At 33.1% G+C, this 14819-nt stretch overlaps 1 protein-coding gene across 2 annotated transcripts; it reads right to left on the bottom strand.

Moving 5' to 3' along the window:
* Positions 1 to 1100: 1100 nt before the first annotated feature.
* Positions 1101 to 10687, bottom strand: LOC110111586 (ATP synthase subunit gamma, mitochondrial). Of its 2 annotated transcripts, none has more exons than XM_020843513.2 (9): positions 10508 to 10687; positions 7029 to 7075; positions 6773 to 6925; positions 5791 to 5904; positions 5588 to 5715; positions 3529 to 3651; positions 3316 to 3435; positions 2971 to 3092; positions 1101 to 1479 (listed from the first exon to the last, which is right to left on the bottom strand). In XM_020843513.2, the coding sequence occupies exons 1-9, from the start codon at positions 10600 to 10602 to the stop codon at positions 1410 to 1412; spliced, it is 972 nt and encodes a 323-aa protein (XP_020699172.1). In that variant the 5' UTR covers positions 10603 to 10687; the 3' UTR covers positions 1101 to 1409. The 2 variants fall into 2 exon arrangements, with proteins under 2 accessions (XP_020699172.1, XP_020699173.1); XM_020843514.2 differs by having other exon boundaries at positions 1103 to 1479; positions 7029 to 7072; positions 10508 to 10686.
* Positions 10688 to 14819: the final 4132 nt, after the last annotated feature.

The raw sequence follows: 14819 nt of genomic DNA, 5'->3' as shown, positions 1-14819 counted from the left end.
TTGTGATTATTGATGTGAATCTTTTTTTCCAATTCTAAATAACAAATAGATATTTTTGTATTTCACATAAAAAATGCTGAATTAATTGAGTAAAGAGGTTTTATAGTCATATGATATATTTTTAATTTGAAGAGTAATACTTTACATTTTCAATAATTGTTTGTTTATAATTATCAAAAAATACAAACATTTTTTTAGCTACAACTTCCAAGGAGGGTCCATAACACCCCATAAAGACATAAATTAGACAAGTATTTTGATAGAAAAGTCCCCAATCATACGAAAAATTATTAGGTGCGATGTTCGGGCGCATTCGGAGGTCAATCTGGACGCGCCACATCACTCAATGAATAGTGCATTGGATGATATGACGTGTCTGGATTGCCCTCCATATGCATTTTGACTCCGCACAGAATAATATCTCCAATCACAAGGCACACTAATGCACAATCCCAAACTCACAAAGGAGATGGGATATATATGATTTCACTTATTAAAAGATCACAAATAGCACATCAATTCAAAAGACCTTTATGTTTAAGCACATAGTGTTGAATAGAATCCTCACTTCATATCCTCAAAAGGAAAAATAATAGGTAGGGATGCCCTTACCTAAAACCCTTGAAAGGCTTGTAGGGCACTTAGCACTGAAAAGGATCTACACTGGAAAATGTAGATAATATATAGGACTTTTATGATCTCAAAATCATATAAAAAGGAGGAAATATTGGTCCAATGTCCCTAAAGTAGATTCATATTGATGTTCAAGGATGGTTGTGCTTATGCCTTTAAGCTTCGCAATTCAAAAGTTTGCACAACTTTTACAGCCACTTAAAACAAATTTTTTAATACAAAAATTTTTGTACTAAAACTATTTTAGAAAACGATAAAAAAATTGTCACAAATAAAGCCCAAGCTTCTTTTTTTTTTTTTCCTACTGAACTTGGCTTGTTTAAAGCATCACTTTTCGATCTGCAGGCCAAAATCACAGCCCTACACATTTGCTTCAGTTTATCTATAATGCTCATGAATTAAAGCAAGAAAGAACAAAAAACCTTTATCACAACATTCAAGCATCTAAAACTTCTGAAAATACCAAGAAAAAAGAAACTCTTTTGCATTTCCAAAAGTGGTAATCCATACTTGATTAGTTGAAAATTATAAACAACATAAAATATTCTTTTTCAGGATTTCATCATTATCATAAAGCTCAGTACTCAAATAAGATTGCTGGAAAAACCAGCAAAATCATTTGCAGTAAAAACACACAGAAAATAGAAAAAAAAATCCCAACATGTTGAAAAAAATGAGAGAAGTATCATGTTATTTCCAGTACTTACATGGCTTAAGAGCATTTATTCTCAACTCCCTTCCTCTTTAAAAAAAGGTAGAACAACTCCTTTGAAGGATCAGCCTTCCAGAGCTGACGCTCCTGATATGATCTCAATAAGCTCTGTAGTGATTGAAGCTTGGCGTGTCCTGTGAAGAAATATTTACACAGATGTGAGGTGCAATGTTAGAGTTAAGCTTTTTCTCTAATTAATTACAGATGCTTGTGTGGCCAGAGTGAGCAAAGTTGAGGAACAATTGCCATTAGTCACTTTGATCTTAAATAAAATCACAAGATGTTTGACACAGATTGAAAGTGAGTTGGCACAACAGTCGCAAGCTAAACCAGCAATGGAAGATCATGGGACGTGTAATTCAAGTATGATAATTGATCAAATGCCTTCCTCAATGTTTTCTTTCATTATTTGAAAAATCATAAAGACGGGTATCCTACATTTTACTAGAGATAATCTACGAGAATGATTTTCTGGGTTTGCACAATACCTTTTTTGCCATAATTTGTTCAATGAGCTATATTTTATAATTGCATTGGTAAGTATGGACGGTCCAAAATCGTGTTTGTAACCTTAAATGTAAATGTAATTGAACAATTGAATTCTTAGAACTCTTCAAAGCAAAATATTCTAAAACATTTTGGCCATTCTCTTGAGATAATCAAAACTATATTTAAAAATCAACATTTGCATAATGCAGACCACAACGTTGCCATGATAGTTGATGATGTAAATGCAAAACTACCCATCGCAAGTTCATTTGCTAAAAAGGGTATAGTAGAGTTGGATGTGCAAATGGTTATGGAAATACAAATGGTAATAACAATAAAGTTTTCAAGGATACTATATAAAATGATTTGAATAAAGGTATAATCAGCATTAGTGTGTCCTGTGCACAAACTGGATCAACTAAAGTTGTAGTTAGATGTACGGTCACAACCTTCATGGTCGCCAAAGAGTAGACTCAGGGAGGTATAACTAAACGGACTCTGCAACCTACAATGCTGACAATGCTCCCTTCTATATTTTCTAATATGAAATTACTCCATGGCTTTCTCAGTTCAAACTTAGGACTAAGATCGTTGTTGATGGGGAGAGTAATATTATGAATACACAACATCAACTAGTTTGAAAGCAAGAATATGCAACCATTAAGAAACTCATGCTGTATGAAGGACCTCTATTCCAAATTACTAGATGAACCATTGTATCTAGCTATCAAATGATATATCTATCTCTCTATTAGATAGTTAAGAGTAGTCAGGAAGATGGATATTATATTGATAGTTGGATTCGTGCTTGTAAAGAAATGTGATATTATAAATAAAAGGATGGGAACTATTGCAGAAAGATGAGAAGAATCATTATGTTAACTTTATATATTTATTTTGTTAACTTAATTTTGTTAGGCTAACTCACTATATATATTTATTTTGTTAACTTAATTTTGTTGCCATCATTGCAACCTTTTCCTCTTTAATATAAATTAATGCTGCAGCTCTCAATTCTTTAAAAATACAACATATAATGAATATTAAAAGAATCGATCAATATTAATAATTCATGCAGTAGGGGTAGTTTTCAAGATCGTCAACTTGACCTAAGAAAGAAAAGAGGAATGAGAGACCTGTTATATGTAAGAGTGAGGCGGTCAAGCATTTCACCAGCATTCTTGCTGGAGCTGTCCATGGCTGACATGCGTGCACCAAGCTCACTACAACCATTCTCTAAGACAGCATTAAACAGTACCTGGGAAAGAAAAATCACAGAATCAAAAGTAAAACACACAAAAAAAGTTCAATTTCAATGGACATTTCAAAATCAAAACTTGGAAAGTTCAAAACGTAAATATATTATCGGGTTTCAATAATCCAAGTAAACTTCATAAGAAAGTAGCCATCATACAAGGCCATCCCTTTAAATTAATATTAATTAAAAGCTAGATCAGTGATAGGACAGCGATGGGACGTACGCAAGAAAATTGGAACTCAGAAAGATTCTGAAGCACTTCAGATTTTGTTTCGCCTCCTTCTATCTCATACAAGTCCAAGTCACCAAGCCTTCCACCTGCTTCAGATTCCTTCTCAACAATCTAGTGCGAAGAAAAGCAAACAAAAACTTTTTGGTTGTAAGACCTTTCCTGGGAACATAATTCACATGCGCTAACAAACAATAAAATAATTACCTCAGGGGATAAAATTGTTGAAACTGTTGGTGGAAATGAGACAACAGAGTGAAACTTGTTGAAAACAATTCTTAAGGCATCAAATTCTACATTCTTTAAGATATCATCAGCAAGAACAGCAACCTGAACATAAACACTCAAAAAGACTTAAAATAAAAATAAATTGACAGTATGGCTGGTCATAAATTAGGCTGATAATTATGCTTGAAACAAAAAACTCGCTCAAATTGTAATCAACTCGAATAAGACCTTAAAAATTAGTTAGATTCAACTCAAAATATACTTGATATATGACATGCACATGCACACCAAAGAAAAAATAATAATCTAGATTAATAATTTAAAATATTTAATAAAATTGATAGACTTTAACTCAGATCAACTCAAAAACTCAAGTCGAAATCCCTCGCATCGACTCAGCATGAACTGGGCTTAATTCTGAATCAAAATCTTTGATTTTGAATTCAGAAACTCACACAAACTCGCTCCACATCATCTTTGGTTATAAATGCAAATAATAGCACTTATTCTACCCTACAATTAATTTTCAGCTTTCTGGAATTATTTTGTCCATGCATATGTTAAAAAAACAGCAAGTTTAACAGTTGTATGACATGCTAACCAGGGAATTCGGTCGGTTAATCCATAGTCTTGAAACTCTTTTGTTTTAGGCACAGTACCTGCAGAACCAAAGTACTCATCTATGCTTCTTTTCATTGCCCCAACCCTTCAGAATGACAAAACAACACAGTCCAAAAATTGGTCTTCAAAAGCCCTCCATAAGAATAATAGCCATTAAAAAATCATGAAGGCTACAAAGTTTTAGTTGCCCACTTGACCGAAACAATAATTTTCCAATAAGTCAGAGCCTAAGTCAGCAAAGCTCTAGCAGCTGACATGATCAAATATAATCTCATATTCAGGTATGGTGTACCTAGTGCTTCTCTCAACAGGAGACAACAAGCATCTTTAGTTCTCCATTACAGGGGCCAGCTTCCTATAATGAAGCCAACTTATTCAAATTCACCCTCCTAGTATTATTTAACCCCAAAGATAAAGCCGGGCAACTTTTGTTTTTTCCAGCATAGAGTGAGGAAGCAGCCAAACCCTAGGAAAGAAGAAATTTTCATAATTTAACTCCAACGGCCCGTTTCCACCAATTACCTTGATTTAGTATATCGCTGAACCATCAGATCAATTACATAGAACTGCCGTAAAACAACAAGCATCAATAGTTTGAGCACTGTTCCTACTTCCTACAATCATGCGACCTTCCAAGATTTTTCTAAGGCTTAACTCCGTTGAAAAAAAAAATGTTAATGTTCTATGTTTGGATCCGATACAACCCTAGCCTTCTCTAACTCAGTTTGGTGCAACCCTAGGTCCCTAACATTCATACTTATATTGAATTCTTAGATATGATGAAAACCTGAATTTCTGCAAGAGTATGATGCAAACTAGACATTCAACTTGCCTTTAACTAGTTCGAATTGTCGAGGTTTGCGGATAAAAACAAACTATAAAAGCTTGTATAACACATGTAAAAGTTTTGCACTTCTTATGAGAGCAAATTATGGGGAGTTCTTTTGATAAAGTTTCCCAAAAAAAGCATGTTTTACAAATTTTAAAACCGAACATGTCTGATAGTCAATGCATCAGCTTACATTCAATGCTTGGTTTGTTATTCAATGTTTCGAATTTCAGCCAAAAATAAATGAATTCTAATAACATGAAGTAACCGAATAAAATAAAATATCTTACAAGTGTGTGGTTTAAAGGATTCTTTTGCAACTCATATATAGTCAGCTTCAACGTTCTAGAGTCTAGTATACTACTGTAAAAATTCTTCCCTTCGTCATGAGGTCAAACTATAGCAAGTTCTTTTTACATATTTTCAAAAAAAGAAAGAAAGCAACTTTTCCACGCATATTTTAAAATTCAACATCGTCATGATATAGTAAAAAGCACAGGCTTACATCGAATGCTTAATCATTTGAAGGTTGTTTCAGAATTCAGTCTTCGATAATAAATTCTTGCCACAAGCATTATAACATCTTACCTGTGTATAATTTAAAGGATTCTTTTGCAACTCTGATATGGTCAGTTCAATTCTATTCTTTGAGTCACGCACCAATTGGGCCTTCCCCTTCTCACCCAAAACAACATATTTAGTTTCTTTTTCTGGGCCTGATAGCATGAGCACAATTAAATTAAAACAGACCTAAATTTAAAAATTTAAAAATGGATAACGGCTATCTATACCTGAATACACTCTGGTAAGAGCTTTGCTCACTTTAACCGATGTGGAATTTATGCCCCCACAAAGACCTTTGTCAGAGGAAACAGTGATGACAACATTCTTCTTCACATCAACACCTACAATTGTAATCAAGTCATCCCCTTGAGAAAACAAGGATTTAATTTGAAATTGAAGAGAAAAGGCATATAAAACACAAACACAAAGTTGCATATCAAAAATGTGAAGGGAGTAACAGCAATATAGCAGTGATTGATCGCGGGATACAAAAATATAGGCACGGACAAGTCCACTTGAGTAGTACACGTGAACATATCCACAAAGTGTATGATCCAATGACTAGCTGAACCGAACGACGAGACATAAATTTTGAAGCAAATCTCTACTTTCAAATTTAAAAATAGAAGATGTCAGTTTATAGCAATGCCGACAATTAGAAGATCTATGTGGTAGATGCTACAGATATACACTTCCATTGTTTACAAAAATAGTGAAAAGAACGTTGAAGCTGACTATATATGAGTTGCACTGAGAATGTTTGACTGACCAAATATTCCAAAAGTCAATTCATGTTACCATTTCACTAGTGCATTCTAGACAAATTTATACTACAAAATTCTAATTCAACATTATGAAGGGCATTCATGATATGGTCAACGCACACTAAGAATGTTTGCTAAAAAATCAGCATGGAACTATATTGCCGATATTTCCTAGTTTAAAAGTTGCACTCATAAGGTAATTTAAAAAGTTCTTACTCGAAGCAAAAAATGTTATAATTATTGCACTTTTTCGGTAATAATTTTGATTAAAATAATTGACTGACCAAGGGCTAAGAGCAACCTTACCACTAATTCTATTGATTTTGGCAAAAAAAACTATGCAAGTGATAAAAAAAATTTAGAAAATATATGGCTCCTGAATAAAAAATCAGAGAAATTCACTAATATTAATAAATTCTAGGAACAAAGGAGTTTAAAAATATACTAAAGCCATCTCCAAGAAGAGCAACAAATGGTTGCCACAAGCCCCGTGAATTTTCTGTCTTAGTTTGAACTCCACGCAGCTTAGAGGCTGCAACCATCTTCATTGCCTTGGTGATTTTTTGGATGTTCCTAACGCTTTTCATTCTGTTTCTAACTGCAGATAGTATAAACATGCAAAAAAATAAAATATAGCTTCCAAATACAAGCCCAATTTGAATACATAATAAATTAGTCCTGTAATTTTGAAGTATTTTTACCTATTTGAGTGGAAATTGAGCGTGCACCAAACAGGCATGATTCTCTGCTATTTCAAAAACGGTTAGTTGTCTTATATAGAAATAATAAGAAAAAAATAAGCCTGGACGAGCCTAACATATTTGGCTAAAAAAGTTATAAATATTCAAACATGTAAATAAGGTTAAAAAAATAAGGAGCATTAAGTAGAAAAACTTAATTAGGCAAGAGACAAAATCAATGTTGGAGAAGAAAATTAGGAAAAAAAGAACCACAAACTTTGAAACAACTGTGAATGGATGGAAGTTATGATCCACAAGAAAATAGAATGGGAAATTTACTTATTAAACAATATATTTTCAATTTGGATGTTGTGCACAATACTAAAAAGGTCATTAATCTGCAGGTTACAAATAGCACAACCATAATACCAACTTTAGCACATGAAGCCTACTGCTCGAATAGATGATATCAAAAATGGCTGAAGCCAATTACTAAAACTGAACATGAGATTAGCACCTATTAGGCAAATCAAATAAAAAATAGTTACTGTCTTAAATGAATTTTAAAAAAGTACACAATTGCAAGATACACTCATCTAATATTTTTTTTACTTAAACCAACACTTTATTGGCACAATACAGTAAATTTTCTCAGTAAGCTACGTCTTAAATATTTCTATCGAACTTTTAAAATTTCATAGCTTCGGAACAGGACTTCAATATGCATGCATGCCTTTCATAGGTGCTTGTGTCAGGAAGGTTACGAGTGCAGGGTCTGAGTTTGCCAGAGCAGGGAGGTAGATTTTTCTCTTTTGTCCTAGCCTCTGATAAAATGTGGAGCAATAGTTTGCAACCAAAGATTATAAGCACTATCTAACTGCATGCCAAAGAAGATCACTACAAGAAGCAGCAAAAAACAATATATTAAGGCAAAAACCAAATATTTCCTTTTCTTATCAGCATATCAAGACCATCAAAAGTTAACACGGCAAACACTCGCATCCGATTTAGTGCCATCAAAAATAAAGAAGAAAAGTGCAAGGTGTGACATTGAAGAAAATAGGTTACAGTACTCACTAGAGAGCATGCAATACTTTTAACGAATGGATAGTCATCAACATACATATATTCCCCAATTAATGACTTTGCTTTTGTTGGCATGGATTCTTGCAAGTTTTTATTTTGATTTATTGTATGAAAAAGAAGACTTAGCTTTTAAATTTTGATTTGTCATATGAAAAGAAGAAGAATATAACAAGTAGTAATCAACTGTTCATTATATAATTCGTTCATCCACCTTCTAGGAGAATGACCAGACCAAAAAAACAATGAATTGCCCCATACAAAATAACATTAAAAAATACTAAATGGGAAAAATGCAGCGTCTCCTTTTGGACAAAGATGAAATAAAATAGTTGAATCAAATTAGACTTCATTCCAATCGATGTTGTTAATTAGATTATATTTCATTCCAATCAATATTGTTTAAGGTTAAGCATTGTCTAAGCATGACGACCAGGCAAGACCACGGTGCATCGCACGCTAGGGTTCTAGTTGAGCATCGCACACTAGGGTTCTAGTTGAGCCAAGCCAAGTGCAACATTGATTGTAATTGACTTAGTCATAATAAAAGTTATTCATGTTCTATTCAAGCTTGAGCCGAGCTTCCACATGTACGCTCGTGCTTAGCATGTTTGATTTTTCTATAATTGTAATTGGCATGTACTTGGCTTGAGTATATTAATCAAACAAGTATTTAAACAAAATAACAAACAAGCGACAATTTCAAATAAAATACTTTACTTCTCCTATTAACAAATAATTTTACAAATATAAAACAACAAGAAATTCAATAATTTTGGAATTAGAATCTAATTATTCAACATCAATTCAAAAAGATAATAAATAAGCCACAAGCAAGCTTGCTTGCAATCATATAACATAAATAAGTTGCACTTATGCCAATGATTTCTTACACTTATCAAGGTTTAACTAAGATCTAGTCAAATATTTAGACTAAATCATGCCAAAAAAATTTTGGGGTGAGTAAATCTTTACACTTGTGCCATGAAATCATAAGAGTACTCAAATTTATGGGATTTAGGAAGTTTCATTTATTGCGTCAATAATGTGTGTGTGTATATAATTTTTTGTTAATAAATAAATAACCATGTTTTAGTTTAAACTCTAAAAATAAAAGATTCCTAAACAAAGGAGATCATTGCTAGGTCAATAAGAATTAAGAATTACCATGAAATGTGAAGCAAGTGGATCATTGAATTAAGATTATGATTGAATCCCAAAACCAAGTCCTAAAAGAAATAAATTACAATAACACTATGATCTAGCTTATCTTACACACGCTAAGCTCTATGGCAATGAGATCCCGTGTGTCTTCCTTGTCCCTTGGATATGGTTCTTCACAAAGCTTTCGCAATTGAGGATTATGTTCACCTTCCTTATTTATCCATTGCCTACCCTATCATTCAATAATGAAAGTACAGTAACACTGTGGCAATAAGAACATGTGTCTTCCTTCTTTCTTGTCTCTGGGTCTTCTGGTAGAGAAATTATTTTGTGCGGACACCGAACGGAGAGAACCGTCGGGATTTGATGCACTTTTGCAAAAAGGCAGTAAAATGACAGCAAATATTTATTATTTACTAAATAATTGAATATTTGATGCCCTTTTGCAAAAGCACAACAAAATGGCAATAAAATTGCAGCAAATCCGGACGGTTCTCTCCGTACGGTATCCGCACAGAATAATTTCTCCATCTGGTAGCTAGTGGGATTAAGGATTTTCAACCATTTCCAGGGAATAATAACTCGCATGAGTAATTAGTTAGCATAATAACAAAAAAAACCAACCTAATCGGTTAGACAATAATTTTTTTAATCATCAACAAATTTTCCCTAGGTTTGTGGAATTTATAATAAATATTATGCTGTATTAAAAAATGTTATTAATCCGACTATTAAATAAAACTTAATTAATTGAGCTTTAAAATTATCCTCGGATAATTGTTTAGCTTTTCTCAACATATCTTTTTTTACCAATCTGACAAATAAACTACTCTCTCTTAACTTATTCTAGCTTTAGAAGGCTGGAAGCTGAATTAATCCTCAACCAAATAGGCCCAGGTGTTCTAAATTGCTCGGGCCAAGAACGTGTCATACTCTTTCAGATATAATCACAGGTCATTGGTCAGTAGAGAGATACTTAATACGTGCCTAAAAAATGCACTCGAAAGGAATGTCGTCAAAAAGGATGCTATGAAGAATATCAGGATCGGTTAGCACTCCTAAGCCTCAATGCCAATGCAATCAGAAAAGCTAATTGAGCATCAGCATTTGTCAGCTTTCAAAAACATAACCTGATGCTGCTCTGCAACTCCTGCGCCTCTCGATCACCAGAAAATGATCGAATCGAACCAAACAACCTAACAAATATAACTACAGACCAAAAGAGCTGAAATGTTAGGGATAATTTATCTTACTCGTTTGAGATCGCAGATCGAGCGGTAATTGGAGTGGAGGAGGCCGATGAGAGCAGAAACCGCCTCCCCTCCCTGCGCAGGGCCGCCATCGCCATCGTGATACAAGTAAACTTTCTACTTCAAACCCTAGGTGCTCGATTCTGGAGCTCCGAACGGGAAAACTTGCAATACGATTGGCGAATAAACTTGGATGGTTTTTGCGGAAATGCCCAAGGAATTATTAATTTATAACTCTAACCTTGTAAGTTGACATTGGCGGGCTATTTGCATAAATGCCCCGGATTAACAAAACTTTGTAATATCTATGCATTTTATATCGGAATATAATTTATTCAGCATTAAAAATCTAATTTATCAAGTATCAATATTAAAGTAATATTAAAATGTATAAATTTTAAAGTTATTTATAGGGCCATAGGAATTCTTATTTCAATAAATTTACAGTCAAAATAATTATCTCAATGAGTTGATGACATCTAGAGTGATTCGATTTAAATCTAAACAAACAAAGATCGGACGCTTAAAATAAAATTGAAATTTTAATTGGAGATCACATGAATTTTAAAATATTACATGTTTATAATAAAATCAATGTGCCTAAAATCATTTAATTATGATGACATTAAAAAGCTAAAATACTAACAGAATAATATATAATCAAATTAATTAATACGGATCGTCTAATCGAATGATCTAGATATATTCTTGCCTGGATGTTATTTAAATCAAGCGATAGTAGGCTCATCAGATTCATCTCATCGTAATGCTCATTTAGACTACACACATGCAAAATTTTGGTTAATCGTTAGAAGGCTCATCATATTTATTGCATGATTTTCTAAATAAAGTCATATATAACAGTTATATTGTTGTAAAATGTCAAATGCTAACCACTTTTATATCATCATAAATTGTCCGTATCGATTGTGGTTCTAAAATATAAACAAGCTTAAAAAAAATTATAGCAATATTCGAACCTAATAATCTTATATCTAATGTCCTCATAGGTGAATATTGTCTCGTAAGTATATTTTGTGAACGAGAATAGTCAGAGAAAAAGAATACATTGAGAATATACTGGTTCGGTCAATTTCTTATATAGGTTTCGTTTGGACAGTTTTCTTACTGCTTTTAAAAACATCTTTTAAAAATCTGGATTAAAAAAATAAAAAAAAAAAATTGTGAAATGAAATTATAATATAATACACTGCTTATATCTATACTACTATTATAAAAAATGCTTGAGTTTCCTTCCCTAGCAAATCTTGGTCATTCATTTTATTTCTTCTTAAATTATCTTAGCCATTCATTATATTATAACTAATTAATAAATAAATAAAAAATAATACTTATATAATTTAATGCTCTTTATATAGACCTCATTCTAAATTAATTTTAAAGCTAAATTTCATGTCCCGATTGACGTCGTTTCTGTTGTTTGGTGCCGCGTGAAGACGAAAAGGTTGAGGACTCTCATAAGAAAGACGAATGGTGTTCATTTTCTCTTGATGAGAGGGGAAGACGAAGATGAAGAGTTAGGAGGAGGATTCCTTCTATTGAAATCATATGGGAGATGAAGGCGAAGAAGCTCAATTTGTGTCGATTCTGCTGTGGCATGCATTGAGAGGGAGTCGAAGGAATTCTATTGCTTAGTGTTATTACGGCTTTCTCGGTTGGTGATGGAGGAGACGAAGGGATTTTATCCTATAAATTTCAAAGAGACTGGAGGAGAGCACACAACAGAAGCTTGCATGGATGTCATTCTTAGCTCCCATGGTTTGGGTGAAGATTGCTTTGCTAAAGTTGAAGAAAAAGATAACATAGCAAAAAAAGGATCAGAGCCTCAACTTTTGGAGATTCTTATTTGGCCAAGGCAGTAAAATGCAAAGCTATTGGAAAATGCCTGGAAGTCCAGTTGCCATTTTTAGGAGAGATTGAAGAAGTTGATTCATAAAGCAGGTTTAGAGACTTTGTACAGTGTCCCTATTATACCCTGTCCACGGACATTCGCTGTTGTTTTGAAAGCAACCGAGAGGACAAATAGTGTGGGAAAAGTCATACTAGGCTGGAAACTGGTCTATTCTGATGAAACAAGACCATGCCAATCACTCATCAATGCTTCTCACAATGCAAATGTTTTCTTACACGAGGTGAGTGATCCTATCAGGATTTGCTATGTTCAAGCAACATTCATACATAAAGCTTTAGGAGAATGAATTTTTTTCAATTCGAATGAGCGAAGGAAAAATCTTAGTTATATTTCTGAAATAAGAATTTTTGAAACCAATCGTTCATAAAAAACATAGAAGCAAACTTTCAAGCTTTGAGCATTTGTATAAATATAAATGGAATCAGTATATCCTAAAACATTTTTTTTATTCATAAATGATTTTGCGAAGGAATACTAAGATGAGTAAATTCCTCAAATTTTGCAGGCAACTTTTGTGAATGGCCTAGGGGAAGAAGCGGTGGCAAGAAACCATAGCACAACAATAGAAGCTATATATAAGTAGGATACAAAGCAGAGGTTTATCACATAATCCTAACTCATTTCAGCCAAAGATATTCCAAAATCCCAGTCTTTTATGCGGGTCACATGCACAATACATGCATTGCTTTTGACCTGATGAGTACCAACATAGCAGATCTTCATCTGCTTCCAAAGGTTCTCCCTTACTTAAAAAGTTATCTTCATAAATGAAATGGTTGTTAATGAATCTGATGATGCGATTTGACAGTGGACCAATATTGAGCAGGATCACATTCCAGGCAAGTTTATTTTCATTTGCCCATTCTTTAGAAGATTTGAGTTTTGTAGCTGTAAGATAGGATTTGTTCCCTTTAGGATTATTAGGAGTGTTTTGTAATTTTATTGTTGTTTGGTTATATACTAACTTAAGTGTGAACTATAGAGAGCAAGTTAACATATTTACTTATGAATTATTAATGTTCATTTACTTACCATTAAAACATGATTCAATTAAATTATATGGTTCAGACATATATTTTTTTTGTTTTATTTATTTATTTATTTTTCCTCATAATGTCATTATTTAACAAATAACGTTCTTCTTTTTAGGATGTGAAAGTGCTGCCCTTAAATTCTCTATAATTGAATTTTGTTTATTTTTGTTAGAAGATGTTATATATTCACCATCTTTAAAAAGTTTCACTCTTAAATTCAAATTATGAGATTGTGATCTTAAGGAGCATCTTGTTGATGAAAATCATGAGTGTAAATATTTAGATGATAATTTTAATACAAATTTCTCAGATATAGAGTTGAATGATGATATTTTGGTATACAATGATTAGTAAATTTTATTCATAATTTGTCTCATAAATAATTTTCTCCCAATTTTGACCTTTTTGTTTGTGACTATGTTTATGAGAAAGAATTCAATGTAATAGATAGTTTATTTTATTATCATAAACTTGAGTTGTATGCTGATATGATTAGAATATTGACAAGAGCCACATATGTAGTAGGACTAAGAATATGATATATATATATATATATACAAGTTCTCAAAATATGTTGAAGCCTTTGAGACTTTGTTTGAGATAGTTTTCTTCATACTTTCTAAAACATTTTTTGATTTACTTACTAATGCATTTAATATAGAACTTCATGTAGCAGTATAACTTTGTCCATGTTTTGACTATAGTGACAATATCTCATACCTTAATTGGTTATGTGCTTGATTATTTTGCTTCCATACATCATCTTTGCTTAGTTGGTGATGCATATGAGGATTCTCATTTATTCTTTTTTTGCTTTATTTGCTTGTGAATCTATAATAGCAATGAATGTTAATGTTAGTTAGAAGATAGCAGATTATTTGAAAGTGTTATTGAGATCTATGAGTCATGAACTAAAAAAAGAAGGATAGCGGAACATTATGAACCTTGGAAGTAGGACTTGTGTGAATATGCTGTTAAAATTTATGAGAACTAGGGAAAAGTAAGAAATTCATTTCTAGTATGAAGCTTACATATATGGAAGTATGATGGATCTATTTTGCATATTGATTTAGACAAACATATGGTCTTTATTTTTTTCTCACCAGTCTACTTAGGAGTGTCAAAACCAGGTTTCGGGTCGGACCCGAATTGACCCGGAACGGGTCAACCCTATCCCGATTCGGATATGTAAACGGGTCTAAAAGTCTGACCCGGACCCGACCCATCGGGTTGCCGGGTTGACCCGACCCAACCCGAATTTGGGTTCTGCCGGCGCCGGAACGTCGGAACGCCGGTGGGCGGACGGAGGGCGAGGGGGAGGACACGACACGCGAGGGCTTGCGCGGGC

The sequence above is a fragment of the Dendrobium catenatum genome, unplaced genomic scaffold (genome assembly GCF_001605985.2).
Source record: "Dendrobium catenatum unplaced genomic scaffold, ASM160598v2 fragScaff_scaffold_1557, whole genome shotgun sequence".
NCBI classification, from domain to species: Eukaryota; Viridiplantae; Streptophyta; class Magnoliopsida; order Asparagales; family Orchidaceae; genus Dendrobium; species Dendrobium catenatum.
The sequence above is the reverse complement of the archived record's forward strand: the minus strand, read 5'-3'. Positions and strand labels throughout refer to the sequence as shown.

Bases quoted from the DNA above. Each gene is read 5' to 3' on its own strand.
- LOC110111586 (XM_020843513.2), bottom strand. From the start codon at position 10,602: ATGGCGATGGCGGCCCTGCGCAGGGAGGGGAGGCGGTTTCTGCTCTCA. The intron at 6,926-7,028 runs GTAAAAATACTT...TACTATCTGCAG, and splicing joins CTCAATTTCCACTCAAATAG to TTAGAAACAGAATGAAAAGC. The intron at 3,652-5,587 runs GTAAGATGTTAT...GTTTATGTTCAG, and splicing joins ATCCTTTAAATTATACACAG to GTTGCTGTTCTTGCTGATGA.